The sequence below is a fragment of the Chiroxiphia lanceolata genome, chromosome 1, assembly GCF_009829145.1.
Source record: "Chiroxiphia lanceolata isolate bChiLan1 chromosome 1, bChiLan1.pri, whole genome shotgun sequence".
Taxonomy (NCBI): domain Eukaryota; kingdom Metazoa; phylum Chordata; class Aves; order Passeriformes; family Pipridae; genus Chiroxiphia; species Chiroxiphia lanceolata.
The window spans coordinates 46,670,504-46,697,087 of record NC_045637.1 but is presented as its reverse complement, the minus strand read 5'-3'; the positions used below and the strand labels follow the sequence as shown (position 1 = coordinate 46,697,087).

The 26,584-nt window shown below is 37.8% G+C and overlaps 1 protein-coding gene across 1 annotated transcript in view; it reads right to left on the bottom strand.

The window, feature by feature from the left end:
- The window catches only part of CDH2 (cadherin 2), a 118,897-nt gene that overhangs the window by 6,010 nt on the left and 86,303 nt on the right, over nucleotides 1–26,584 (bottom strand). Inside the window, 9 exon segments of the mRNA XM_032697291.1 lie at nucleotides 2,482–2,646; nucleotides 13,739–13,914; nucleotides 15,123–15,359; nucleotides 15,690–15,921; nucleotides 17,118–17,259; nucleotides 18,602–18,811; nucleotides 18,813–18,853; nucleotides 21,070–21,255; nucleotides 21,615–21,752. Coding sequence (XP_032553182.1) covers nucleotides 2,482–2,646; nucleotides 13,739–13,914; nucleotides 15,123–15,359; nucleotides 15,690–15,921; nucleotides 17,118–17,259; nucleotides 18,602–18,811; nucleotides 18,813–18,853; nucleotides 21,070–21,255; nucleotides 21,615–21,752 — 1,527 coding nt within the window.

Genomic DNA, 26,584 nt, shown 5'->3' with positions numbered 1-26,584 from the left:
TACCGAGGTGCTGACAACTCAAAGGCAGCCTCTCCCTGCTCAGCTAGTGACTGGGCTAGTTTTGTGAGTGGTTTGGATTAGAAATGCCCAAGGAAAAATTACATCTAATAATAATGAAGTTGGATGCAGAGATATATGAACTTTGCTCTTTCTTATCCTGCTATGTTATTCTTACAGCTCAGTCTATCTTCTGGATGAACTGCTCTAAGAAACATCTGGTACAGGTTTTACTTGAGATATTTATTTCACTTACTTCAAGTAAAACTGAGAGGAACTTACCAAACTGTTTGAGTATAATCTTACCAGGACTGCAAAGGGAGTTCTCTGAAGAGAGTCTGAAAACCTGTGCAGTCTGAATGTTTATGCTCTAGATACTGATAATTTTGAAATTTAACTATAATAGTGAATACTACTGTGAAAGACCTATTTCTCCCCCACACCCAACAGACATTTTAGAATCACCATTGTCCATTTTGCTCAGACTTTTGGCAAAACAGACAGAGCATTGACAACCTTTGGGTGGCTACTGTCTGCTAGACAGAGGGTTAGGCCCCACAGTAAAATGATACATTGCTGTGAAATCCTAAAAAAGAAATACCTTATGAAGAAGATAAGCTAAATATATAATGCTTAAAACACAGAAAATACCTCATACAGTTCCTTTCAGTCAGAGGATATAATTAATTCTGAGCTAAGTTGCAGACAAGAAAATTGCCATGTTTTCTTTAACTTCATATATATTCCCAAGGTTTATCTTAGAGTCAATGACATTATTTTACTGTGTGTGAATAGCTGGGAGAAGCCTTCTTTTTTGTGGGTGGTATGGGGAAGCATAAAGGGAGGTAGGGATATAATACAGTAGACAGCAGGAAGAAAATGGCTCCATGCTCATCCTCACTGCGATATAAACATACTGGGTTCAATCAAGCCAGCAAGTACTGTTTCTTCAGCTCCACGTGTACACAGGGATGCCCCCGCCTTCAAGAGCAATAGCCTACTGAAAAATAATATTGCAAGAACAGCTTGCTAAGTAATTTAAAAATTGTAGGAGGCTAGACAAACTCTGGCCCCTTCCTGGCTTTCCAGGAGAAACACACCCATTCCCTGCCTTTGCTCTGTAACAGAGCTTGACAGCTGCTTTGATAACAAGAAAAATCAGGGTTCTGTGCCACTGCCTGCCAGGTGGACAGTGTCTGGTCACAGCTGTGTGAGAACAGGATGGGAATCTCTGATTGTTTGGAAGAAGGTGAGGAAGCACAAGGAAGTTTTTGTGTGTACACTGCCTTGACCAACAATGTGGGCTTTTTATTGTCCCATTTCTCCACTATTTTCAGAAGCCAGTTATAACTGTAATATTTAGAGGTGTAATGTATGCAAAAACCTGAAGTCTCTTAAAATACAATGTTATATAAGAATATTTGGACATTTCCTGCTAGTCAACTTCCTGTAGATCTTTTTACAACTGTATTGCTGTATACATAGAAGGGGTAAACACAATTTTCTGCAGCTTTCTAACACAAAAGAGTGTAGTATATTAGCCTGATTTTTCTTCAAGGCAAACAAGAATAAACACGTTGGCAGAAACAGTTCTGCAATACTCTGCAGAATGTGTCCAGGTCTAGTCACCAAAGAAGATATAAGAAAAGTAGAGAAAATAATAAACTACAATTATTCATGTACAGAATATAGTAAAAAACAGTGGTAAATTTCAGGTTAACCTTTTTTTTTCTATAACCAGCAAACAAAGGAAACACATTCTATCATAAGTACCACAACGCCAATGATTTGAGACTGACCAGTGACAGAAATAATGAAACAAATATTTGTAGGAGCATTTCTTTCAGAACTGTGAATAATCTGGTATAGTCTGAATCTTAATTACATTTATCTTTACTAGACTGAAGAATCAAAAATAATGCAAAATTTTGAAAGCCCTATGACAAGAAAAGTAGTATTAAAAGCACTTAAATAACATTTAATTTAGTTGCCCTGCTCACTAACTGTATTTGATGGAATTCCTTTGGTCTTATTGAAGGCAGTGAATTTCCACTATTATCTGGATTCAGAGGGTAATGTATGAGGAGAATGAAAATTAACTTCTTCCACGATTAAATTACTGTGAGTTAATAAATGAATTTAGCCTATACTATAATTTTGTTAGTCTGTTTATTACTTGGAACCCACTGAATAATCCTGCTTGGAGATATTGTGGTTGCAACTGATAACGTATTATGAATGCAATTAATACAAATGTACAGAAGTTAATTGATATATCTTCTCTTTCTGTTTGAATAAGTTAATTAAATTTGCCTGCACTTTAAAAGAACATATTTACTTCTGTCTAGCAAGACAATTTTAATTGTCTAAGGATGTTTTAAAAAGTTATTATGTTCTAACATAACAGCTACTCATGCAGAGTAGAATAAACAAAACATAAAAGCTTATCAGATCTTAGGAGGAAACTCTTTTTCACTCTTCTACCTCATTAATGAAGTCCCCAATGTCCCCAGGATGAGGAGCAGCTGATCTGACTGGATACTGAGGTTCTGCATGAATTGGCCTTTCATCAAGACGTCTGATTCCAACAGGTTTGATGGCATCTGGTTCCACAGTGTCAGGCTGCTGGAGCTGGCTCAAGTCATAATCCTGCAAAATATGAAACAAAGACAGGACGTTAGCAGAATTTCAAACAATATCTGTCAGGGAGAAACATGATGAGGAAAAAAGGGAAAACCCAAAGTACAATTTCACCTGAGGTCCTATTTTCAGGATTGTAATGCTTACTGAGAATAAGTCAGTAACATTGTTATTTGCGTACCAACAAGATGTTATTTGATTCATATTCTCTGCATCTACCATTTTGATTCTATTCCATCAGATTTGTAGAGCTTCTCATAAGTTTTCCATTGACAAGTAAGGATTTGAGTAGTACTATTAAGAGACTAAACACTTTACCTACTAACAATAATTTACTGCACAGAGCAAAGATGCCAAATCCAACCCTCATTTTTCTAAGCAAATAAATATCACCCATTCTGAGAAAAGGGCAAGCACAGTGCTCTGCAGCATTTTCTAATACCTTCAAAGAATGAATTTAAGACTCCTTGCTGATTTCATATGGCTTCCATAATACGAAACCCAAAGGGGGGAAAAATGTCGTAAGAAGTACAAAGCTCCTCAGATTTGGCCTTAATTCTAAGCACTTTCTAGAGATTACTCATGAATCTGTTCATTAAGTACTTGATGCAGCAGTTTCAAACTCTGGCATACTGAAGAAGTTAGCACAGCACTATGAATTCCAATATGCAACATGTATGTATGTAAAAGTTTTAATCAGATCAATGTTTATGCATTTAAGATAGATACACCACAGTTCTCAGTTCTCTTTGCACAGTGTGATGCATTTCAGCACTGTCATTCACCTGACTCCATGACCTCACTGTTGTCATGTCGAGAGGGTAGTCGTGCTCTAGGATGCCGTTCAAGAACTATCAGTAGATGGGGGTTCATGCCAACTCTACCATATGCCAGATAACTGCTTGGATTATTTGTGGGGCAAGGTAAAAAGCATCCTAAATAAGCTACTTTATCAATCCTCAATATCCGTTTTTCAACACTGATGTTCTGGAAAAAAAATCTTATTTATAATCACAACTTGCTGGAAGTCATCTGTGCAGACAATTAGATTTTTATTAGTTTCTTACTGGCTTCTCAAGAAAGGAATGCAAGTTTTTACTTCTGCTGTTACCTCACGGGATGTAGGTCCTTTTTCAGAGCATGACCTACTGCACCCTCAAAACCAGACTTCTAACATGAGGAGAAATCTGTTGATAGCAGTGATGGTGGTTTGTGAGGAGAACAGTAACTGATTACCAAATCCACTACACCTTCTAATTTGTTACTTGGGTCCTCAGATGACTGCACACAAATATATAGGCAAAAAAAAGGTGGAACAGCTCCACTGAGATCTGAGAACGCAGTTTCATATGTTTTAATTAGATTACAAGTTCCTTGAGGCAGAGCTGTAACTCCTACCCTTCGGTACTTCATGTACCAAACAGAATAGTAAGTGATCTCCAGGAAGCGGTATGAACTGGAGAAAAGTAAACAGAACAGAACTTTTTATCCTTTTCCTTTTTATTACGTAATATCAAAATAGTTTAGAGACATGCTATCAGAAAATCCTATCAAAAAGAGAAGAATGTACTTTTTAGAATTTATAAATATGTAACATGAGTACTTTTCATACCCACCCAAGAGATAAAGGTGGAAAACACCAACAGGGAGAAATGAAAAATACATTTTTTTTCAATTCTAAGCATTTCATTATGGAGGACTTCAAATTGGTATGGTTAAATAAAAATGTATTAAAACCCGAAGAGTCTCTGGTCATTTCAATTCTAGATAGAGAAGATGTTTTTTTTCCACCCACGCATACATGTACACAATTCTTTTTTACTGGTTAGTGGTCATACAGAAATGTAAAATGAATCAAGTCAGTCAGCCTAGTATCTTCACACTTAAGGACATCTTTTTGTATGTATTTACAGTTTGAGACATATCCAGGATCTCATAGCTAAAAACACAGTAAAGACTGCCATCCATGAGGTAACAGCAGTACAGAATGTGTCCTTACATGGACTCCCACTTTGGTTTTCTTTTCTAGGGTAATTTATGACATTGCCATTTAGCCTTGTGTCAGAGGAAATTTATTTTGCAAGTCTATTAGTGTCCAGACAGGAAGAGAAGATCCATTGTACTCTCAAACCCCTCGTATCATTCGAATCAATACTAGCTGTGCATCAGCTGAGTATGGGCAAGTCATCCACCATCTCCCCAAACTGCTTTAAGTGCCAGGCAAACACAGCATCATGCAACGATTCCAGCTGTTTCAACATTCTGTCTGAAGTTGACTCTACTCAATTATTGCAAAGTAACAGAAGTAAAAATGTTCTAAAGTGCCAGGGTATAAGCTGTTTAGGGCTGCTGAAGTTCCATCTCTTTACTCAGTGCTGCTTTCAGAGATAGAAAAGTGAGAAAGTTTTTCACATATTACCTAAAGCTTCTGAACAGACTTTAAGGTTAGCCCCAAGCAGAGTTTGTTAAGATAGTTAACTGCAGAATTGAGCGCTAAATGGAAAAGCACCTCATCAGAGAGAGAACAAGACATGCTGGGGTAAGCTGGGACAGCCAGCTTTGAGCAATATTCTGGGTCATTATTTTTACTGTTAATTTCAGGACCAAAAGTCAACAGTGTTTTGGTTTTTGCACCAGTCTTTTCCCATATAACCTGTTCATAATTACAATCTGCTGAGAGACTACTGACAGCAGTTCTTGAGGAACAAGACTTGTCCCTCCACTGGAGGTGTACTTCAGAGAAAGCTGTGAGAATTAATTCATGGGGCTGCTAATTTTTGTCCAAGGCATTTATTTACACTGTTTAGGCCTAACTCTTGCAATTCTAGAACAAATAACTCTTTCCTTCAGTTTGGACTTAAGAAAATCCAAAGGGTTTGAGTTTTTCTCCTCAAACTTCTGGACAAACTTAGACTGTTAATGGAAGAGAGAATCTACTTAGTTTTCCTGTATTGGATGGCTACTAAATTTGCACCCATTTTGCATCTAGAAGAAACTTGGGCCTTAGATACCAGAAACTTAAGACTAATCTGATAGTCCCAGTCTACAGGCAACAGGGAAACAGAAACCTCACATTCTATGACAGGAATCTACGTGAAGCAAGCTGAACAATCCCTTGTCTTTCCCCTTGTTTAATAAGGGACCTATGATCATCGGAGACACTATAGCTACCTTTTAGATAACTGGTGGTTAAAGAGATGACAACCTTAATACTTTATCAGTAGAACTCTTCTGATGCAATCACCAGCATTTCTGTCTCTTTGGTTAGCATCTTTGGCATCGATATTTGTTCTTGCTGAAAAAAAGCCTTGCCATATGTATTAAAAAGCAACATCTGGTTGCTCCTAATAAAATAAAATCACAATGTACTAAAAGGACATTTTATCAGAAGTTGCATCTTGCAAAATCAATGAATGTCAAACAACCCCCCCCCCAAAACCCCAATAATCCCTTCCCCTCCAAGTTGAATACAACATTGACCTTATTAGCTTCACTTAGTTCTAGACAGCTTTAAGCAAAGACTTACATCATTACTAGTTGACACCTTAGGTTCCTGAGATGTGAGATCCCAGTGAGACAGTGCTCAATGTCAAAATCTGCTAGCCAGGTCCTACGAATTAACCCCCTTACCAGATGTGTACGCAGAAGTCTCCAAAACCCCAAAAAGCATTTCTTTAAGAATATGTAGTGTCCAAGTATCTCAACTTGAATAGAAAAAACATCCAGAATAAAAGAAAAGGCTATTTTATATTCCCCAGTAATCAATGAGAAACAAGATAATGCAGCCTCCAAAATCTCCTCCTTAAACAACTTCCTCTTGGGCAAGGCAGTTGTTCCTACAACAGCACCTGAGTAATAAGCCCTCATACAGCAGTCATCAGTTACAGAAGAAGAGATTTTTTTTTAAAAGTAACTCACTTTCTGACTGACAGTTAACAGATCCTACAGTCCCTGAAAAAAAATGAGGGGGATAGGTCAGGAAATAAGAGTTTCTCAGAAACTTCTAGTTTTATACAGCTTTCATTTTTCTTTCTCCTGGATTAGCTGTTCTAAATGTGAAGATTTACTTAGTTTCTGGGGAAAAAAACTTAAAGTAAAAATTCTTACAGTAACTGAACCTGCCTTATATGAATGTTTACTGGAACATTAAAAAGCAGAACTGCAAACAACAGAATGAAACTACAACTTACTGAAACTATAAAATGCTATGCACAGACAGGATTGACTTTTTTTGAGATAGGAAAACTCTGAAAGTATTGTAATATATTACATCTAAATTGAGCTTTCCACTATAACAGCGTAGTACCTGGAATCTGACTGACATTCATTAATGATTTAAGAATCTGGCTTCTCTGTTATCTCAGAGCTCTCCGTTTATTTCCTGGCTGCTCATGAGACTGTGTTATACACTTCTAGGGGTGACTTGGGGTTTTACCTTCTACAGAACTAAAGCTTTGGTAGTCATGAACATAGGCCTGGAAATATGAGTAATATAACAAAAACACTACACCTGTTTCTCATTTTCAAAGGATGCAGCCTTTGCAAATAAATATGAAGGTTCAGATCTATCTCCATACAGGAAACAATCAACTTCATTGTCATCAGATCACTTAATTTGATGGTGTCATTCACTGAACACAATCAACTGCTGTGGTTTAACTGCATGTAAAGCAACATTGGCAGAAATTTGCATTTCATTTGCCCCTTCTACAGGATGGTGCCTTAGTATAAACTAATTTTTTTTTTCCAAAGAGAACAGAGCAAATTATGACATGAAGTACCTATGGATAAAAAAAATGCATTCTCCTTTGCGTTCCAAAGACAATTACTGTCTATTCCAAGTGATATGGGATGAAATATTTTAAGCTGAATGAAAGGGAAGAAATATTTTAAGCTGAATGTTCCCACTGAGGTCTTTTAAAAACAAAGAAAAAGGACGCAAAACCCAATGCTGCTATATCTTACCATTCTACCCCCAAACATCACCCTAAACAACTGTTAGAAATTTGCACTTAAAATATTGCCTGAGTACTGCATAACGCTCCAATCCACCCTAAATCTTACATTTGCTGAAAAAATGGGACTTCAAGAAAAATAAAGCACAGAGGATTGACTACATGTAGGCTGCAGGTGGGAGGTCAGTTAAAATACTTGCGCCAACAGTTGCTCTTTATTTGCCACTTGCTTTTAGACTAATTTCTGCCATATTGCTTTTCCCAATTTTTTATTATAGATGCATCTGGAGTATTACAAGTTAGTAATTTTTAAGATAATCAAGATGCTAAATTTTTTAATAATAAAAAAGGTGAAAGTTAAACTCCAGCTGCAGATAAAACACAGTAACAGGCAGAGGTCTTAGATATGATAAAATAAACCAAATTTGTAATGGAATTATGGTAACATGACTTTTCATATGATGAGATAAGGATTCACCAAGGAATGACAGTAATTCCTCCACAGGAGCATTGTATGAGTTACTCATTCAAAAAATTGAAGCTACCATCTTAGTAAGCAAACACGATCCCCAAAATAACTACCTTTTAATTATAATATTGTATATTCATAGGGTATATCCTAGCAACCATTATTTCATTTGTTACTTTTAAAACTGCTGAACATAAAACATGTTCCATCTTCAATGCAATGCAAAATAAAGGTTAGAAAGTGAGAGTAAATTATCTGAATAACACTCAGAGAGGGCGGTGAAAAACAAAATATAATCACATGGATTTATAAAGTTTATCTAGTAAGTACGGACCATTATCATGTATACAGCAGAGGTTGTAACAAGATCAAGTACAGAAGACTAATATAATCTTAAAATGTAGGTATACAGAAAGTTCTGACAATAAGGAAAAAAACCCAAATCCACAAAAGTTCAGAAAGATTACTTAATTTGCTTTTATTTATGACACACAAATGCTGGAACAAAGCTACCCTTTCTATAAAGATGCAATTTCTGTTTAGAATTTAGATCCTGTACACATAACAGTAAATCATTGTGCTTTTATTTTTAACGCTATTAACATCATTGAAATAAATGTTACTATTTTTCTTCTTTACATAAAAATGTAATAAAACATGACAAAAAGCAAGCTATTGACTAATGCCAAATAAAGAAGTGATACAGGAAGGACCATAGAGAATCCTCAGAAAGAAAACTATTTTGAATAAAGTAAAATCATTGCATTGGTAACTCTTGTGCTGAGGAGACTTGAGGGTTAGATTAACATACATGTTGAAAACAGTTCACCTGCAATACTTTCAAAGCATACCACCCCCCTGCTTGGGAAACTTGTTTCAACAGGACCACCTGCATGAGGGAGTACTACTGAAATTCAAAAAACATTATAGAAACGAGCTCAAGGGAGAGGAGAGAATCATCTTGTGCAATGAGATGTATACAAAAGCAATTAAATGAAAAAAAATGTATCACAGTTATCAGGCTGACATATGCTGCACATATCCCAATCAAGCACCCACTGCCTCGATGTAAGTCACACAAATAATGACCCGAGATATGCGATGAAAATGAATTAGTGATGCTTATGGGTTGTGATGTGCTGTGTGCGTGAACTATGCTGCAGACACATGTTAAGTGCTTTAATGGTTGGCCAACAGCATGTTTTGGTACTTGGAACTGAGAATGGTGTTATAAGTTCACAGCACATTGTATCAGGGGAGAATTTTCGCCATTTGTACCTCACAACGCCCCATTTGCTAAACGACTACAAGCTGTAGATTATGCATCCATTAATAATCAAGACAGTCACTACCAGTTTCTTAATCTGAACCTCAACTAGGCACATCTGCTTCAGAATATGAAGTAGTATACTGTCCCCCACCCCAATGAGCTTAAGATTAATTTTAGAAAAAAGAAAACAAAATACCAAGGTTTAACAAAAAACCCCAAAACTAACCACAAAATGAACAACACTTCTCCCCCACAGCAAACCAGTCCCACTGACTTCTGTGGAATGATGCTGACTCAAAGTCTCTTATGGCCCACTCCCCTATAAGTCAGGTAGCTAAACTGTTAAAAGTAGAAAATAGTAAACAAAATCCTGAGAAGGAGCCAAGACCTTCTATCTGGAACAACTCTGCATCCTCTCATTCCTCCTTTATTCCCAGCTTCTGCTAGTACAGTGATCTTTCACAAAACCAAGAAAGAGTTTCTGCCTGGAACAACAGGAGTGCTGCACAGCTTTTGGAGGCCATTTTTCAGCCTGCTTTTCTGAGGAACACAAGTTTAGGTGAAAGCAGTCCAGAACATTTCCAGTGTTGACAATGCTCTTCAGTGGTGAGCAGGCTGACTTCAGTTATGACCCACTGATCAAAAGCTTTTTTGACTTAGAGAATTAAAAGGATTTTTCTGAAATGTTGTGGATGTCACATGACCCTGTGTACACTATGTCAGGCTAGAGGAAGACTGAATCATTCAAGATCCTCAATTTTCTTTACATGAATTCAGTCTGTCACACAAAACAAAGCAGGCCAAGATGGCATCAGATGGGATTAACAGAAGACCTACACAATGGACTAAACTGCTCTTTTATTACAGATTTCACATCATGATTCCTTGGAATTCCTAGCACAGGATTAAAAAAAAAAAAAATACACAAACAAAACCAAACAGGAATTTCCCCTTGTTGCTGGTAGTTGCTATGACTCAGAGAAATTTATCTGGAATTTGAACGCATCAAATTTTTTACAGGAGACATTACTCTGAAAGAACATACAAAGAGTTTGAAAGGAACATGCTAAACATGCTTTAGATGTTTCTGGGTCTGCCATGACAGCTAAGGAAACCCAACTGCATAGTTTCAAAATAAATAAATAAACCCTCTCAAATAAATCAATTACTTTAAGAGAAAAGCCACAAGTTTAAAAGTAATTTGGTTCAGGATATAGAGAGTCCTAAAAGTTCTGTCACTTATCTTCAAGCCCTACCAGCCATATATTCAAGTTACCTAAACATTTGGGAAATATGAGGCCACACAGGGAAAATTTTCAAGTATTCATCTAGAAAAGCATGTGATTTTAAAAACTAATTTGCTAGCTATAAATAGAGGTAATGGTAATGATTATGAAAATATCGGAAGCTTTTAAAATATTGTTCTCACTAAGATTCACAGGAAGCTTTGAGTATTCCCTTCTATTTCACCGCATGTGATGCAACCCTGGGCAGGATGGCTCTGTGTTTGAGTCACCTTGTGTTTTGCCTTCTACTGAAACTGCTTGTTTAATCAATCCTGAGGGTTTTGGGGACAATGCACCATAAAACGTTAATATTGATACAGAGCATTTTCCTCTGTCATTTGCTGATGACTTCTGGATTCAAGATTGACCATGAAATAATTTTTTTTTTATTTTAATAGAACAATGGCAGATCTACCCTATGAGGCCTCATTCTGAAAATACATTTTTGATGTCAGTCCCATGCTTTTTTAGAACATTTTCACTTTTACAACTAAATGCTTTTCTTAACTTTGACAAAAATGTGCAGATCTTTATAGCCAACATCCTTTGCCCACCATGTTCTGCACACAGCTTTGCTTATGCAGTATTTTGCTAAGCCACAGTTTGCCAAAATGAGATTACTACTTGTAGAGAACTTGTTGGGACATTTGAAAAGCTTTGCATTCCAAGTTCTTAAATCTCATATAAAATGTCTGCAAAACCAAATAAAATCAAATGACATATAATCCTCTTGCCGTCCCCTGGGCAAAGGAGGTGAGGGGGGCCAGCAGGGAACCAGGAAGAAACAAACCTAGGAACTATTATCTCTAGTTAAGCACAGGCAAAATTTAGATTTTACAGAATGCCAAATCAAAATAAAGTAAAAAAAGCTTCCTGAAAAGCAAGACAGAACTTTTTTACATCATCCACTGTAGACAGAAAAATAAGTGCCTACATGAAAAGTTTGTGCTTTCTTTTCAGCCACTCTGGATAGGAACAAATTCCTAGCTTTGAAGCTATGGTAGAATCTACCCCCTTTTTGCCCTACCAGTGGTCTAAAAACTCCAGCTACGTAAGTGGTTATAAAAGCTTGTTATATTTCTGTGAGCTTTTATTTCTTCTTCCTGACTTGTTTGTTACATTTGGAGCGTGTGTAAGATGGTTTAGACCCTCAGAGACCAGTCCTACTGCTCAATGGTTCAGTGTACCTGAACATGTCTGGCAGCAAAGATAATTAAATGGCAATAGTGGCTTTAAAATTTGTCTTAAGAAAGTAAGTATGGTTTTATGGCTAAAAAATCATTGAATCTTTTGTGAAGCCCTCAAACCTCTCTGTGGACTAGATGCCTTCCATGCTCACAGTGAGAAGAAATGATCCTAATTTCACATTTCTTACTATTTTACTGCTACTCCACCCATTTGCAATTTATCCCTTTCATTGCCTGCAGTACCCTCATTCACTGCTGGTGAAAGGTTGTGTTTATGGATGGTTTACATCCCACTATCTCTATGGCATTCACGGAATGTTACCCTCCTGCCACAGCAACCATCTCACTAAGACAGCACTTCATTGGAGAGGTGCACAGTACAAGATGGTCAGAGGAGAGACTTCAGAGCCATTTCTATTTTACTGTCATTGTAAACTGTTACAATGCTTAAAGTTTCTGATATGCACTACAACCTCTCCCAACACTACTCTAGCCTCACCTATGACTTCCCAATGGAATATACTAGAGAAACCTTACTCTGTCCTGAGGGTTGTGTGGACAATAATTAAAATCAAAACTCCGTACAACTGCTGAATAGATCCTCCAGAGAATTACGGGTGGACAAGAGCTGAGGATATGTGAACTGAAACATTAGTTCTCACAGCACTGAGAAGCCTTAATTTTTATAAAAAACTTGTAATTCTTTGTACAATAGCAGATGCACAAACAGGATGAAGTTCTCGTACTCAAACTATCTATGTACAAACAACTGGCATATATGCATAGACCAAAGGGTTGTTTTCACTTATTTAACAACATAAGCAATTTTCCAAAAGTGCATAAACTGAGGTTTCCTCTGCAAACTGCTTAAAAAAGAACATTATGCAGAAAAGCCAGGAAGTAGGAACAGTACTTGGGGAAATGCAGAAGCATGGAAATTACTAAGGGGAACACAAATTTCAGACAAACAACAGATGAGCAGAAGGAAACTATAAAAGTCTGTGCCAGTGAAGGGAGAGACTTTTCAGACACTCAAGTGCCAGATGACTCAGACTGGGGATGTGTGGTAGAATTACACTTAATTTTTCAAGGCTTTTAACTGGAAAATTTCTTAGACTCTATTATATCCACTGCTCTCTTTGTAATTATTAGACTTACTTCTACCACTAATAATGTGCATAAATCTACTGTTTGTCATGTTCATAAAGCACTTAATAAAAATTCCTCTGAAGGAAGGAAATCGCACTGCTTGGAAATCCACTAACTTAGAGAGAGAAGGAAAAAAGGAGCTATTCTTAGCATATACACATCAGTCCTAGTCCTCTGACATATCAGCAGTGGTTCAACTAGAGGTGACATGAGAGTAAATGCATATGGCACCTGCTTGGAAAGGTATTTGAATAAACACAGATGTGCCCTGACAGCTACTTGAAACCTAAATACTTTCCAAGCTTGAAATCCCAGTGGTGGCCAATCTGTCAATAGCCAACATTATTGTATATCTAGAAAGGCATTCACCTACCACCAAGAAAGGGTCATATTTGGATTAGATGCTATTAGACACTCTGAGCTGGTGATTCAGTACAACAAGATCCCACACAAAAAGCGAAGAAAGTTTAGACATAAATGAGAGAGGATTTTAACTTTCACTTAAATATAACAGCCTTAGCTGGAATCTGGTCTGAATGCTGTAACAGGGCAAGATATTGGTTTTACATCCTATCCAAACGGCAAGCAATTGGTATATCTGGGACTACAAAAAAAAACAGCATAAGAAAGCAATGTTTTATTTAATGTTTTGAAAACATCACCTATTGCCTTCAGTATTTAATGCAAAAATTAGCTACCTATCATAATGTGTCAATGGAAACAAATAGATAAAGTGCAGAGGTGAAGTGCAAATCTATACATAAAAACCACTCATCATTCCTTACCTGGTCTTCTTCTCCACCCCCTTCTTCATCGTATTTCAGAATGTTGTCCCTCACATCATCTTCGGGATCAATCAAGAGCTGCTTTGCCTGACGCTCTTTATCACGGCGTTTCATCCATACCACGAAACATTAAAACTAAAAACTGTAATATAAAAATAGAAGAAACAAAACCATGTCTTCTTAATTTTGAAACAAGGAGGCCATGAACAATTGCACAAATTTAACACCAAGATTTAAATTAAAAAAAAAAAAAAGCCAACGAAGTTGGATTTGACTGTTCTGGATGAGGTGTGGGTTAAATGAAAAATTTGACAGGAGACAGCCTAAGCAAGAGATGTTTAAACTCAGGCCTCTATAGGCAATTGATTGGAATCAATCACATATTCAAGGTTGTAAAGTCACAAGTCCATTCCAGATCTGCAAAATAAATTTGTCAAGAAAAGAATTAGAAAGACTATGCTTCATAAACCACTAGATGAAGAAAGAATCTCTCCTTCATAAGGCTCTGTTAATTTAATAGCCAACATTTAAAAAGTATCTTGTATCAAGAAAACAATTATACGTGTGCCTGTGTACAGTCCTGGCTTAGCCAGGCTCAAATATTATTTTTTAAAAATTACTTCTTTCCATAATTTCTATGTTCTAGACTGGTGCATAGTATACTATGAACAGGCTAATCCCTTCCTTGTGTTCCACCACATTGGGAAATCACTTAACTATAATGTGGAGGAGAGCTAGCATCTAATTTACTACACAGGACAGACACTTAGTCATGATGGTTTAGTCATTCCCCTTATTGAATGCACTTGATACAAAATAAAATACTAGCACAGCTTTATGCAGTACTTAAACACACACATCTTTGTTCCCGCATAGCTGCCTTTCTCTCAGGCCTTATGTGAAGGGCTGTGATGTATTACATTCCAAAATCATCCAACAGCCTACTTTCATTAAACTGAACCACAACAGTAGTCACACCAGAGCATTCCTTAAAATCACTGTTACTTACTGTGGTGCCATCAAATCCACGCAATACAAGCAGCACAAAAGAGATTGGATGTCTGGGGACTAGCGCACCTTCAACTCGGTCACTTCACTGATGTAACATTACGCCCACGGGTATAAATGGAAAATCTCTTTCACAAATCCACTGTGGGGCTTGACTGTCATGCAAGTGCTAGTTACACTGTCTCACAGACTCCAAATTCTGTACTACGAGAAAGTTTTCAAACTTGCTCAAAACACCGAACCATGCAGCAACAATTCCTGGACCTGAGACTTTAATAGCTCCCCTGTCTTTGTCAAGCTACCTGAGACTAAAACATAAGACTGTACTTGCAAAACAAGAATAAAGGAGTTAGGATTAAGAAAGGCATCTACTCACTGAGCAAGATGATGATACAAAGCAGAATCGCAATGATGGCACCAGTGCCCAGCCCTGCACCAACAATACGGTCAACGTCAGTGCAGTCTCCATTTAAGTCACACTGGCAAACTTTCACTTTCAGCAAGGACGTGCTAGATGCATGTGGATTTCCAGAATCTGTAATTACTATGGGCACATCATAGATACCGGCCTCCAGGAAACCTGATTCTTAGGGAGAGCTGGGGCGTGATCCACCTGTGTGTGAAATAAAGCACTTATTAAAAAGTAATGTACTGGTCACATGGGTTTAAAATCGTGTTGGCAAAAATGGCTCATCTTTGAGCTCTGCCTTAACTTCTTGCTCAAACCACTACGTGACACTTATGTTCACAGTAATCCAGAAGTCTGTTACTCTCTTTTCTTTCTTAAAATTTCTTGTTCTTTAGGGAACTTACACTAAGATGCTTTCCTGTTCTTATTAACAAAATCAGTGCGTGTTGTGAAATAAAAAGTAAACCAAAGTCAAATACAGGAAGACATAGTTTTTTAAAAAATTATTAAGATTTCTATAATGTTAATTACCACTAATTCGAACAATGGTCCAATTCCTCTTAATACTAGCAGGTGTGTCAGGCAGCTCAAAGGCAAAAGGGCCTGCATTTGGATCTATGTCAGGGTCTACAGCAGTGATATTAATAGCATTAGGCTGTAGTGTTTCACAAGTGGTGGCTTCTTTTGGATGCACTTGGGGGGCATTATCATTGATGTCCAGCAGGTATATCTGAAGTGTGCCAGTTCCGCTCATCGGGAGGTATTCCTTAAAGAAAAGAAAATAATATGAAACTGTTTCCATTTGCAAAGTTACTTAAATAAAGCTATACCAACCACTTTTCAATTACCATGTACATGTCTACCTAGTTTTGGGATTCCGTCTTTACAAAACCAATCTAACACTGTCACTTGCTCCTGATAACATACTAATTCTTATGTAGTCTGTTCTCAGAGAAATGGCTCCTACTCCGCAAATTCAGCAAATAACTGCAGATCTGCATATCAGGGACTCAACCCCTTCACTGACCAGACAGTTAATCTCCAGAGATGGCCCACACCAAAAGTTTTCAAAGAAGAAGGTGCAAATTCTGATAGTTGTCCTCTGGATAAATTATTTGTACTTTGAGACTTATGATCACCCTTTACCACACAAGCGTGCTATTTAAATTCCTCTAATACTGACTTTTAGGATGCTAATTCTAGACATTCTTCGTATCCATAACAAATATGTGATGCTTCCATAAACCTTGCTGAAGTCATACATTTATGTGAAAATTTGGCACTGAATTCTTAGTATAATGAATAACGGTTTCTCATTCTACCTCCTATAATCTTCCAGTTCCCATTTATGTTTCTCTCCAAACAGAGCCAAAGTATGGAAGCAGCTGATCTAGCTTCCAGTCACAACATTTACCATTTGTCTCCTCTCCAAGGCAAATAGCCCCAGTGTTTCAGTTCTCCCCTTTAAATGTGAGAATGTTCCTAACTGCGTCTGTCCATATTTCTACTATCAGCTATGAACAGTACAGCATTCCAGCTGAAAACAAAGGACTCATTTCTCAGCAGTGTCAACTGTCATTAACAAACCGACAATGAAAAGATACTTTTCCCTCTGCACTGCTGCAGCCTGAATGTGGCAAATATAAAACCCCTCCATCAACATGTTACTCCCCCAAAATCCACTCACGCTGTGCATTCACTCAATGTACCACACTCCCATACAGTTTTTTTCAATTTTCTGTAAACTCAACTAATGTAGCTAGCCAGTGCCTTTCTACAAACTCAGAGAATTATTTTTCAGCCCATTTCCAAGTAGCTGGGAATATACAAAGTCTGATAGAAATACAGACTTCCAACTGGATGTATTCTAAGCATATGCTTTTTTCTGCCCAGTAAACTGAAAGGCATTCAAGCACACAAAAGAAAGCTTTTTGGAAAAAAACATACAATATTGATAAATACCATTATCGGAAGCAGAAATGTTGCATTATACATATTGTTTTGCACATATATCGACTCTCTGTCCAAAACAGCTGTAGTAGTTATTTGTCCATTAACAGGGTCAATTTTCAGCCAGTTTGCAGGATCTGAAACTTTTGAGTACCTGTGTATTTAATCATAATTGTGTTATTTATTTTGTCGACATAAATATTGACAACAAAGACAGTAGTAGTATTTAATTTGCATTCTGAACACATTTTGGAATTTGGAGATAGTATTTCACAAATTTCCATTTATCAAGCCCTATGACTAAAATTCTTGAAAATACATATTAAAACCAGTCCTGCATTTAGATTCTCAAGTCCCTTGCCAGTAAGTTATCATGTAACAGGAGGATCATAAATTACCATAAACTACATAACATTAAATACCAGACTCAGTTAAAATATTCATTAAGGATTCTTCTTGGTTTTCCTATACCTACAGAGCTGTTCATACTAACTTTCACCCATGTGCGAAGAGCCGGAGCGAGGTAAAAGTGGAAAAAGAGTGTTATAGTCGCACTAACTCACACTGTTCTAGCACTTCCAATATCACTTAATTTTCAGAGTTTTACTGCATGCTTCTCATCATAATTTGAAAGAGGAGTGTCTTTCAAAACCCTCCTTCTATCTGATAATTTGCCCTTTGACATTAATCAAGTGCAAGCTATCTTAGTATCTGACATGAGTCCTCATGATGTCATGTCTGTGACAGTTATGTCCAGAAACGAGCAAAATATCACAATGAAGAGAAAATAAAATGTAATAATCTTGATTTTGAAAGGAAAGACAGAAAGTAAGTTCTGGAATCTCTTCTACATGAGCTAAAAAAAATATTGGATAAGCTGAGTTCTGATCCAAGGCAAGTCCCTGCCACAGCTTCACAGTTAATGACCATGTTTTATACGAGGTATGAGAAAGCATGCTTTAAGATTTCCATGTCTTCTTCTCTTGTCTCATTTAGCAAAGTTTTATTCAAATTATGATCATAGCTATCAGTAGAAAAAGATAGACAACAGCAGCACTTTGCACCGATGGAGAATAAATCTAAAGAAAACCCTTCAGATTTGATCAACAATCTGATGTGGTTTTGCTGCCATGTTGAAATTACTGATGAATTTAAATTACAAATTATCTTAGTTCACACAAGCATGTGTCTGCTCTGACTGAATATGTTGGGGTGTAACATCAACACAGACGCACAACTGCATTCTACCTTGATGAAATGCGGCTTAGGATGAGAATGTGACCCAGCTTACACATCTATGAATGCTGGTCAGGTCACCTTCTCTACAGGCAAAAATCCCTCTAGGGAGAGCTGCACAAAAGCCACAGGACGTATTGGCACAACTACATGCCACGGTAAATGCAGTCATTTTACGTCATCTTTTTTGCTCTCCACCCATTCCAGAACACAGATATTGCATTCCAGTTGTTAAATAACTGCATAATGTTTATACAGACCTTAGAGATGTTTGCTGCATGTAACGATCTGGGTCCTGAGCAGTGAAAGTTGTCAACATGCTACCAGCAAGTAGCCCTTCTTCTTGACGCACAAGCTTAGGGTTTGGAACAAAATACGGGCTCTCATTCACATCAATAACCGTAATGGACACAGTTGCTGTTGACTGAGGAGGATGCTGAATCCCCTTAGCCAAAGGCACTTGATTTTCGCGCTACAGTAAGTACAAACCTGTTGGTCTCGAAGTCAATTGGCTGGGAAGAGCAAAGAGAGAAGTGTTATTGTTTACTAACAGTAGCAATGGACACACAACAACATTTTTGATTTCATGCACATTTTTAAACGTTACTTGTACTGCTTTTCTCAAAAATGAGTACAGGGTCTAAAGAGAACAGAATAAATGCATCACCTCAACAGGAGACCATGGGCTTGGGTTTTGCTTAGCAGCAGTTTTCAAGTCAGAACAGCTAGAAACCTTGTCATTCTTGGATTTAACTTATTCTGGTACTGCCATTAGAGGTAAATGAGGGAACAAATAGTTTAATTACAAAATGATGTAAAAATCCCCAGCTTGTGCCAGGCATTCACATGTGGCTCCTAAAGAGCTCTCCTGGGAGAGAGCGAAAGCTGCTCTTTTCGTTAGGAGGATGAAAGTTTCCTTCAAACGACTTCATGACCATACCTTACCCCACAAGTCATATTCTCATGACCTTAATGATTCACTGGAAAGACTCTTGGTAATCCAGCTACCCCTACTTCTGGTATACATATGGCTCCCATATTGCCAGTGCAGACAACCTTTAGTTTTGAGACTTCCTCATTGAGCCAGAAGTCCAATTTAAGGAGGAGTAAAAACAGTTTCAGGCTAGAGTTCCTCTGTCATGCTGCACAGGAGCGAGGCATTCTGGAGACCTGATTCACCCTAGTACCGTGCACTGTGCTACTCACAAAGTTCTAGACTGAAGAGAAACCCTGTACCTTAGGGGACAGTTGGCATGTGACAGTATGAAGTCAGTGACAAGAGACAATCCAATCTTCATTACAGGTTGACAGATCAACTCACTGTAATGCCATAAAAACTGTAGGCAGGCTTCCAATTCTTCCCATGCCTGTGTGCTTAAAGGAGTGCTAAAAAGCATAGACACTTACATAATTCTTGCTGAAAGACTGCACTATAACAATTATACCTCTGGGGAAGAGCAGTTATAAAACAGAGACAGTTCTTAAAAAAAACCCAGTGTGAATTACCATTATAGTTGTACAATAGCTGTATCTTTTGTCACCTAGAAGAAGAATATTAAAAAAAACAAAAAACAAAGAGGAAAGGAATGAAGGGAAAGAAAGAAAAGGAAAAGGAAAAGAAAGGAAAAGAAAAGGAAAAGGAAAGGAGAAAAGGGAAAAGGAAAGGAGAAGGAAAGGAAAGGAGAGGAGAAGGAGAGGAGAGAAGGAGAAGGAGAAGGAGAAGGAGAAGGAGAAGGAGAAGGAAGGAAAAGAGAAAAGGAAAAGAAAAAAGGAAAAGAAAAGAAAAGAGAAAGAAAAGAAAAGAAAAAAAGGAAAGGAAAAGGAAAAAAAAAGAAAAGAAAAAAGAAAAAAGAAAAGAACGAAAGAAAAGAAAAGAAAAGAAAAGAAAAGAAAAGAAAGAAAGAAAAGAAAAGAAAAGAAAAGAAAAGAAAAGAAAAGAAAAGAAAGAAAAAAAAGAAAAGAAAAGAAAAGAAAAGAAAAGGAGGAGAAAAGTGAATGTTTAGTTTCCAAATGGGAATATGGCCTCTCACATTTGACTTCATAATGTATCGGCCAAAACCAGAGCAGGCCAAATCAGAGATGAGACACTTATTGGAAGGCCATGAGAAAAGGTCTACTGCTTGGTAGTTTAATTATGAACACATTGTTATTATCACTTGAAACAAGCCACCCCTCAACAGAGCTGTGTTGGCTAGGGAACGAAGATAGACAGGTTATTCCATAAAAGGTATTTAAATGAGGTTTTAAAAATGCCACTCTTTAGATGTCTCTTGTAGAAGTAGCCTCCCCCATCACTTTTTCTCCTGATTGTGCTTTGACTGCCTATATCTGTCCCTTAATGGGAACATCTTGACATAAAATGTGCAGACAACAAGCATGACTACTAACGGAGGCCACAAGGTAGGACATTTTTCCTTCAGACTAGCAAAAAATGCTAAGCAAATGCTTTTTCACAGACTAATTTCTAACTACTTGCAAATAAAGCTTCAAAATCCATCATTTTCAACAACCTAGCCTGATTTTTAAAACTGATAAGCTGGAATATTACCAGACAGTGTAAGCAAGGTAACACTCGAAGAAACAGATTGCAAAGTTCCACGAGACAGACAGTGCCAATCCATTTTCTTTCCAGATTCATGCTGGCCTCAGGAATTCACATTTCCCCCCTTCAATGTTCTCCCACTTATTCCATCTCTGCTTAATTCTCTGAAACATAAGCATCTCTTACCTTTACAACAGTCACCAGCCCATCGTTGCTGTTGGGATCAGTGAGGATGGTGAACCGGCCTGTCGGGTCTCCTCCAGTCATTCGGTACATTGCATTCCACGCAGGAGTGTGGGGTTGATCTTTATCTGTTACCGTCAGATTCGCTACGATCACATCTACCCTGTTTTCTGGCACTTCCCCATAGAACTGCAAAAGATAAGAAAACATTTTACTTTGTCTGGAGAAGCATGAGAAAACTTCTCATACTGAATATTCATCAAAGTGGGGGAGCGCATCTCTCTTCACTGGAGCTCTGACAATTTACCTAATGAAGTTTACCTGAGGCCACCCAGAGAACCGATGGCTTGATTCCCTTGTCACCTTTTGCCTTTTGACCAAAGCAGAATACTGTACCTAAGTGATTTATACTCTGCACATATTTCAATTCTGCCTGCCAGCGTAGTATTTAATAAGCAATAAATATTTGCTGTCTGTGAATATAATGAGAAAAGTGGATAATGGCTATAAATATGCACATCCTTCAGTAACTCCCATCCTGTACTTACAGTCATGGCAGTGAACTCTGGAGGATTGTCATTGACATCTGTCACAGCGATGACAGCAGTTGCTGTGTTTGAAAGACCATATGTTGGGTTTCCTTCCATGTCCGTAGCTTGAATTATTAATGTATATTGTTGTACTTTCTAAAACACAAGATGACAACATAAGTTTTAGACAAAACTAACATTACCATAGGACAGCAGGTGTTCCCAAAATTGTACTTTGCTAAGCAATAGAACCTATCACACTGTTTATTCTAGTTAACACTACCCAAAACAACAGGAACAAAGTTTGTGCCACAGAAATACAGCACCAGGTTGCATCTAGGTATACTGAACTACTCGTTGACTTTTTTCACATATCACCAAGGAAAGGACAGGCTGACTGCTTCCTACTCTCAAAAATCAAACCACTTTATACAGTTAATACTATGATCACAGGTTTAACAACGCTTTTCAAATGGTGAAAAAAGAACCAGAGTGCAGTTTATACTAGAACAGTGTAAGTCCTCAAAAGCATTTCAGAGCACTGAGCCAAGGTAGGTTTCTCAGCCAAACGGTCACAACTGCCAAGGTTTTGTTTCAGCCAAGCCCAAGTATAAAACCACTGCTGCAACTTCTTGAGATCTCTATGGAAACCAAAGATGTCAAAGCTAACAGAGGGCACTGGGAAAAAGGGGGAGGGAAGCACCAAACAGGCTATTTCCATAAATGTTAAACACCCTGGCCGAATATGGCGGTCATGGCCCCCCTCTCTCCCCCTGCGTGCGCGCCACCACTAACGGTCCTCAAGCCAGGCACTCGCTCCCCGCTCACAGCTGGAGCAAGGCCAGGGTCCCTCAAGCACCAGAAATGCCTGGCAGAGAACTGACCTCAGACTGGGTAGATGTTTTAAAACAACATGGACAAGGTTTTATCAAAAAAAAAAAAAAAAATCAGAAAGATGTTTTCTGTGTAGAGTTGCTGAAAAGTTTATTTTAACTCACTGCATGCAAATATTGTCCATGCTCCTTCATTTACCAGTTCATCTTCCTCCCTTTGAGAGAGGTGTTATCATTCAGTTTTTCCCAAAAGAAAACACACCAACATAAGGAGCTGCTATTACTTTGAAATATCACTTTCATGAATGGTTCACTAACACTGGCAAAAACCTTCTGGTAAAATAAAAATACTTCAAGAAAAGCATTTTTTTTCCAATTTGGTACTTTATTTTCTCCCACTGTCTAAACAGTTGGGTATATGACGCATTACTTCTCATGCAAACAACTTATAGAATCATGTAGTATGCTGAGTTGGAAGGGGCCCATCAGGATTATTGAGTCCAACCCCTGGTCCTTTGCAGGACAGCTCAAGAAGCACACATTTACAAAAAGAAACTACAGGTACCGATACAAAAAAATAAGCAAGGGCAATACCACTGATAATATCTAACTTTCTTTTTGGCCAGACAGTATGACAGACATGAGAGATTTAATGGTTATGCACACTTCCAAGCAGCAAATATGAGTCACTGAACAGAAAGTGTTTTTAAAATAAACTGTATGAATCTTTATCTCCCACTGAAGGTAATTTATGCTCATGCCCTCTTTCACAAATAAACCTTTACATGACACCCTCAATGTGTATTGCTATATATGTACCCCACGGTTCTTTAAAAAAGCAAGACTAGCATCATGTATACAGAAATGTAGTATATGTGTTTAATAATGCATAAATATGTATATGAATTCTGGTTTGGAAAATATACTTGCAAACTGACCTTCAAAAGGCTTAAATAAACATCCTAAAGGTCTCCTTCATGACACCAACAAGAGAAGCAGTCATGAGGGAATCAAAAAAATACTTTTACTACTTTCATTCAGGAAAAGAAACATACTTTACTTATGGTGAAGCAATAAAATCTAAACAAGTATTGAAGCAAATCTCACTGCCATATGATTCCACGTTATTGAAACAGCAGGTGCTTCTGATTCATTTGGGTCTTAACACATTGATCCCAAGAAGCAAATTTCATTATGGAAACCCTATTATTATTACACGGAGACTCAACTTCCCTACAGTCTTCTTACCTAATTCCAACAGAAGCAGCGTACTATAAACTTTCCCCACAAAGTGGCCCAAAAGACAGCACATATGTGATTTTGGTTGCTTGGTTGTTTTTTTCCCCTCTTCCCAGCACTCCCATAAAGAAAATCAACTGCTGAGAATGAAATTTCAGAAATCAACAAGCACACAACTTTGCAAGCATGGGGAAACTGGGGGAGGTGGGTCTCCTCTTTTTACTGTGGGTTGAGAAGCAGCCAGGAATAAGCTGGGGAACATGTGTCAGCAGTCTGCACAGACACTTAGCAGCAACACATCCAAAAATGAACTGGTAGCTTCAAGAAAGAACGCAGACCTCATCAGTTCACATCTTTCCACTTCAACACAGGCCAAATAAAAGAGCACTTCACTGAATTAACCTCACGTGTGGCAGGAATGTCAGTGTGTAAATTTAAGTACCCTCCCTGACTTCTTCAGCACCTCCAGTAGTAAGGTAGATGTTTTAATGCTGAAGTGAATTCCACAGAAACAGCAGAAGAAATAAGAATAGTTGGATCTCATAAAACAGCACCTTTTGAGATAACAAGTGAAAGATTTCTTCTGCCTTAAGCTGAGTTCCCTTACCTAAGCTACTCTCCTCCTGTGCATGTTAGCACAGATGATGCATTTTGAATGTTAATCTAAAATACTAGCAGATGAGAAATGCTATCAGAGGAACCACTCTTATTTTTTTAATACCTACAACACTTACAGTCCCATAAATAATGTGTCACATTATTTAAGAATTTAAAATTGTGTCTAGTATTTTATGACCTTAATTAGAGCTTTACAAAGAGAGACAAGACCTAGGAGAAAAGGGTGGAATGGCAGAAGTGGGCAGACCAGCTGGGATTTGTGGACAACAGGGCACTCCCTGGCCCACTGTCAGAAGATCTGCTCAATTCAGATGTGGCTTTCTAGACTCCTAGTCATTTTAATTTAATTGACTTCCACAAAATGACTCAGGAAATGGAGGAAGCAAAGCAATGGCTTGGGAAGGAAACCCATTTTATCTCATATTAGTCTAATTTAATATTTGAATGATTTAACAATAATCATTACTATTCAACATGATTGAGAAATGTTTATATATACTAATTTGGGTATCAGCGGAGTGATCCATCAGGAAAACCAATGGCAAATGACAAGGCTTCTCCAGCTGTTAATGTGAGGGTCTAAGCTCCACAGGCAGCTGGTTTCTTCCAAGTTAAATCCCTCCAGTACAGCTAGTCACTAAGTGATAAAACTCAAGAATTATCGTTGTGTCCTTCTGAAAGTTCACCTGTCAAAGATGACTACGGAATTTCAAAAACAAGGGCAAAGCTGCCCATCATTTTTTTAATTTAATAAGACAACATTGTAAAGTTCAGGGTTTTCCCTTCCTCAAATCCTTTCTCTTCAAAACCAACTTAAATAGAATGAATGTTAATAAAACCTCAAAAAATTAATTGCAATATCTAACAGTCTGTTTAGCTTTTCAAATCTACTGATTACCCCTTTCAAACTGAAATGCATCAGAATATTAATAGCCAACCCAGAACATCAGAAAGCATTTTTATTCTAATATATAGTTATTTCAAATAACTATAAACAAACAGCTAAAAAATGAACAGCAAATCCAGTTTAAAAAAACCTTCAGATTTAATGAGCTCAAATGAGGTTAGTAAAACAGAAGTTGAAACAAGATGTGTTCAAAAGAGACTTGTTTGGATTTTATAGCTTGTTTATAAAATAGTGCTTATCTCTTCTGAAGTTTTCAAGTGGTTCAAAAGAACAGTTAGTCCATGTGACAGATCTGGAGTTGAGAGGGAAATATTTTTATTCCCAACCTCACAGATGGGTGAATTAGAGCAGAGGATCTGGCACCCTTCTCTGGTGGTGAGCACAGCGAAGAACTGTCTAGACAGAATGGGACTTGCCTGGCATGTAGCAGTGAATTACTGACAGATTCTTTTAATTTTTCTTTTCCCCCCAAAGTTTTTGAATGTGTGTCCAGTCCTTCAGACAAGTCCATATCTATGCAGCTTCCAGTGCTGACTGTTTTTTTTTCTTAGAAGTGTGCTTTTCAAATTTTAAATTCAGTAACATTTTTCCTGGTACAAAGTTCAGATCAAGGAATTACTGCAAATGTAGCAACACAGCATTCAGAAGATTTTAAATATTTACTAGCTCTCTGTGAAGAGAAAGGAAGAGGACAGAGGAGCACAAAAGCTTTCCTGAAGCTTCCAAAAAAAATAAACCATATAGCCAAATTCATTTTCCATCTCTTCTTTGCCCACAGAGCTCATCAAGAGGAAAGGTCTGAAGCTCCCACTTTAGCACCAAGGCCTGAGCTCCTTAATTGCATTGCTCTGCTTTAGTGTGTATCTGTTCCTTAAAAGCAAACAGGCTTATGGGACAAGATCCTTTCCAGGACCCCACTGAACGAAGGGTGACTACACGAAAAAGAATGTGTAGGTCCAATTTTCCCCTCTAACATAATTTTCTCTCCCCTGGGTTTTTGTACTCTGGGCCTAGGACAGTGACTAGTGTCAACAAGGTGAAAAAAGGGAAGAAGTTCAGACTGGGAAGGGGGAGAAATATTTCACAGCATCATAAAATGGTCTGGGCTGGAAGTAACCTTACGAATTATCTAGTTCCAACCCCCCTGCCATTGGCAGGGACACCTCCAACTACACCATTGCTCAGAACCCCATCCAACCTGGCCTTGAACAATTCCAGGGATGGGGCATCCACAAGTTCTCTGGGCTACCTGTTCCAGTGCCTTACTATCCTCACAGTAAAGAATTTCTTCCTTTTACCTAATTTAAACCCACCCGCTTTCAGTTTAAAGCCATTCCCCCTCGTTTTATCACCACATGCCCTTCTAAAAAGTCCCTCTCCAGCTCTCCTGT